Source organism: Lactuca serriola, chromosome 8 (genome assembly GCF_051521515.1).
Source record: "Lactuca serriola cultivar US96UC23 chromosome 8, Lser_US96UC23_V15, whole genome shotgun sequence".
NCBI classification, from domain to species: domain Eukaryota; kingdom Viridiplantae; phylum Streptophyta; class Magnoliopsida; order Asterales; family Asteraceae; genus Lactuca; species Lactuca serriola.
Window position 1 is genome coordinate 6051625 of NC_136415.1, and position 4250 is coordinate 6055874.

Consider the following 4250-nt stretch of genomic DNA (forward strand, 5'->3'; position numbering starts at 1 on the left):
AACAATTAAATATTTTAAAATAAGCTTTTGGAGCTTATTAAATATGGACATATGATAGGCATGAATATGATTGTTGACTTTTATTTTTAAACACTTAAACATGAATATTTGTACGATTATTTATCTATTTTATTAGAATATTGATAATATTTATTTATTTTTTAAATAAATGCGTTTACCACTTATGGTCATTAACTAATTCCTAGTACAATAGACCGACTGATCAACCGGCTATTTTTCTTAAATAAATCATTTATTTAGTACAACATTGGATTGCAGAGCAGCTAGCATCTCATGACTTTTACAGATTTAATTTTATTTATACGACGTTACATATTTAAATAAATTGTAAAATATATTAAATTCACAAAAAAAAAAAAAAAAAAAAAAAAAAAAAAAAAAAAAACATTAAAAAACTTTCCCGGACCCAATATGTACAAAAAAATAACAATAATAATAAATAGTGTCCATTTTATTAACACTAAAAATGAACTAAACCAGTGAAACCAGCTAAACCCAAACATAAAGATAAGGATGTAAACTGAACCCAAAAAAAATAGAGAAAATGACAAAAATAGCCAATTATACTAATTGCATTACAAAAATAGCCAAAAAAAATCGGGATTACAAAAATAGCCACCCATTTCGCAGGTGAGAAGGCCCAATCTGCGAAATGGGCATCTCATCTGCGAAAGTACAAGTGCCTGAAGCACAGCTGTGCTTCAGGCACTTGTACTTTCGCAGATGAGATGCCCATTTCGCAGATGGGGCCTTCTCACCTGCGAAATGGGTGTTTTTTAGGTATAAAAACGTTTTTTTTTTTTTTTTCATTTTCACCATTCTCTACACAAAAACTCTCTCTAACTTTGGGCTTCTCTCGGAATTTTGGCTAGTTTTTGAAGAAAATGGAGGATTATGTCAACAATCCCGCAAATATGGTTAGATTTTAACTCTTTTAATGTTTAAAGTTATTTTTTTTTTATCAATTGTTGTATTATTTAGTGTTAAAAAAGGGTAATTTTGTTGTGTTTGATAGTTTTAGTATATTTTTAGTATACTTGAAGTTTAAATGCAAGTAGAGACAAGTAGAGACTGCGTGGATAATGTTTACAATTTGTTATTTTTGTAGTTTTTTTAGTTGTTGTATAACCTGAAATCTTGTAAATTTTTATCCTATAATTGTTTATATAAATTGTATATATATTTGTCGTATAACATTTATAAGTTGAAAATTTGTCGTATATATATTGTTAGAAATTGTTTTTATTTGTCGTATAAGTTGAAAAATTTGTATAAAGTAGTCGTATAACTTGCAAAATTGTTAGTTTGGTTGTCGTTTTATTTTTAAATTTTTTTGTTTATATGGTTATGGTTATATAATGTTAGTTTTAATTAGAAAGATAAAAATTGTTTATATATTTGTCGTTTAAGTTGAAAATTTGTTTAAGTTGAAAATATGTTTAAGTTGAAAATATTTATATAATTATGTATGATATTGTGATCTATCGTAAATATATTTGTTGTATAACTTGGAAAATTGTTTATATATGTGTATGTTATTGTTTTTTATCGGAAATATATATATTAGTAATTAAGAAAGTATTTGCAGTTCGTAATATATTTAAAAAAAAGTATATTTTTTAGTTATCTAATTTGTTTTTGTGTTTTTTTTTGCAGCATGATTTTAGTTTAATGAATACGAAAGCCTTTGCGAACCTAAAAGGCTCTGGCGGTAACATATGGGAAGTCTTTGAAGTTTTAGATGATGTCCGACGTGCTATTTTCAGAAATACCGTCTTTGGCTATTTTATTGATGTCCCTCGTTTACAAGGGGACGCTTTATTGTTTCATAAAATGTTCCTTCATCAGATCCGGCCGGACCCTGTTTTATCTCCAGATGGAATAAAACGTTTATATTTTCGAGTAGGCAATACCAAAATGGTTTATGGGCCGGAAGAGTTTTGTTTGATTACCGGCTTCAATTTTGGGGAGTATCCAAAAAACATTGGGAGAAAAGGGTCGGAAAAATTAATAAGCAGTAAAAAAAGATGTTTACTGCGTGAACGGCTATTTCCGGACCATACTAATAGTTCGGTGAAAATCGGCGACCTGAAAAGTTTAATTTTAAATCAAACATTCCTAGCACTTGACGACCTTGATGCAGTTAGAGTATGTTTGATATACATTTTGTGTGAAGGTTTTTTGGGCAAAGAAGTTAACGATCGGGTGCCACAAGATTGGTTTTTTTTGGCTGAGAATTTGGATCTCTGGAATAGGTATATTTTCTTTACGTTAAAAGTTCTATTTTATTAAAGTTATAATTTATATAATAATGAATTTTGTTTTTTTTTGTTTTGTTAGCTTCGCTTGGGGTAGCTATCTATGGGATTTTACTTATGTTGACCTTGAGGATACGTGGAGTAAGATACATCATTATTTATCACTTCCTCAGCGTGGTCAAACTTTAAAGTATTCCGTCTCAGGATTTACGGCTCCAATTAGGGTATAAAAATTTTCTTATATTTATATTGTTTTATTGTTATCTTTTTTATTTTAATTTTAACTTTTATTACTGTTATTGTACAAAATTGTAGATATGGATATATGAGATGATTCCGGCTGTTCGTGCATGTGGATTTGCATTGAGAAAAAATAAAGACTTGCCTCGGATGAAAAGATGGAGCGGAACAAAAAAATTGAAATGGGTTGACGTGAACAAGATTTGGTCAAAGATGCAGGTTTAAAAATATTTCGTTTATTATTAATAAAGTTGATTATTATAGTTTTATATGCATTTTTAATATGTTTAATTTTTTAGGAGGGGCTACCACCAAGACAAAACATGTTACCGGGTGATGGTGAGATGACATCTTTTTATTATATGTCATTTCAAGAGTATGTATATGGTGAAGGGAAAGCAGTTCCATCCCCAGTACGAGACCATTTTAGGAGACAAGACGAATCTTCGTCTAGTATGTCGTCCAGTGGTCGCTCTCATGGTAGAGGTCGGGGCAGTGGGAAACACAAGCTAGACGAGTTGTTGAAACGGGTACATGCACTGGAGCAGCATGTGTTTATGAACCGACAACCTACAGAGGTTTTTGTTGAAGAAGTGAATAATGACCAATTTTGGAACGACATTTTTTTTGATGATACGACAGTGTCACAAAGAAATTATGATGAACAGGTTAGTTACACGCTACATTATTTATTAAATTTTATTAACATATATGAATACCTGTGTTCATATTTTATATTTGAAAATATAGGTTGTGCAAGATGAAGTGATGAATAAAAACAATACAACTCAAAATGTTTTTGGTGATACTCAAGACGACAAGGTTGTTATAGATGTTACCTTTACGATTTTAATAATTACTTTTTAATAAAGTGTCTTTCGTTATTAAGTAAAAAGTTATATTTTTAATGTAGGTGTTGGAGGAGAGTAATCAGTATGCGGGGAACAAATTTGATGATGATGTGTTTGATGTAAACGATTATAGTGAAGTTAAAGAGGTTATTATAGTTACATTAATATTATATTAATATTTTGTTTATTTAGATATTATTGCTTATTAAATTATGTGTATTTCGTTATTAAGTATAAAGTATTATCTTTAATGTAGGAGTGGGAGGAGAGGAATGACAATGCAGGGAACAAATTTGATGATGATGTGCCGGATGAAGACGAACTAATAATAACGGGAAATGTAGATTATTTTCATGATGATGATGATGACAAAGAAGTTACACCCGATAAACCTAGGAGTCGAAAACCATCACAATTTTTATGCACTCCTTACACCGAGGTATTCGTTTTATTTATAAACTGATGATTTTATGTTTATGTGAATTATCTATGTTTATGTGAATTATCTGAAAGATATACATTTAAACATATGAATATTGTTTTTAGTTGCACACGACACCGAAACAAAAAAGAAGAACAAAAAAGAAGGTTGGTACGAAATCAACATGCCCCGTTCCTCCTCCAGTTTTTGGTGTTGCTCATGACTTCTCCATGTTGCGCCTGCAACCTTACGTAGCAGGCGGTGAGGATGTCATCCAAAATTATGTATTGCATTCATACGATGTGCAGCATCGTTTGTTTAATTTCGTGTTAGATAGAGATTTTTGGAGCTCATTGTTTGGGCATACACACGACGGATGGTTGGAGTCAGCGGTAAATAAATTGTTAATTAATTCTTTTAAAAGTTAATTGTTTTTTAGTCAATAACAAAAGTATCATG

The 4250-nt window shown here is 30.3% G+C and overlaps 1 protein-coding gene across 1 annotated transcript; it reads left to right on the top strand.

Moving 5' to 3' along the window:
• The first annotated feature begins 820 nt into the window (after positions 1 to 820).
• LOC145069432 (uncharacterized) lies at positions 821 to 3310 on the top strand. Its single transcript, XM_079016364.1, has 5 exons — positions 821 to 938; positions 1678 to 2276; positions 2362 to 2503; positions 2595 to 2738; positions 2819 to 3310. Exons 1-5 carry the CDS (start codon positions 906 to 908, stop codon positions 3281 to 3283), a joined length of 1383 nt encoding a protein of 460 aa, XP_078872490.1. The 5' UTR covers positions 821 to 905; the 3' UTR covers positions 3284 to 3310.
• The last annotated feature ends 940 nt before the right edge of the window (positions 3311 to 4250 follow it).

Bases quoted from the DNA above. Each gene is read 5' to 3' on its own strand.
- LOC145069432 (XM_079016364.1), top strand. From the start codon at position 906: ATGGAGGATTATGTCAACAATCCCGCAAATATG. The intron at 2,277-2,361 runs GTATATTTTCTT...TTGTTTTGTTAG, and splicing joins AATTTGGATCTCTGGAATAG to CTTCGCTTGGGGTAGCTATC. The intron at 2,739-2,818 runs GTTTAAAAATAT...TTAATTTTTTAG, and splicing joins AGATTTGGTCAAAGATGCAG to GAGGGGCTACCACCAAGACA.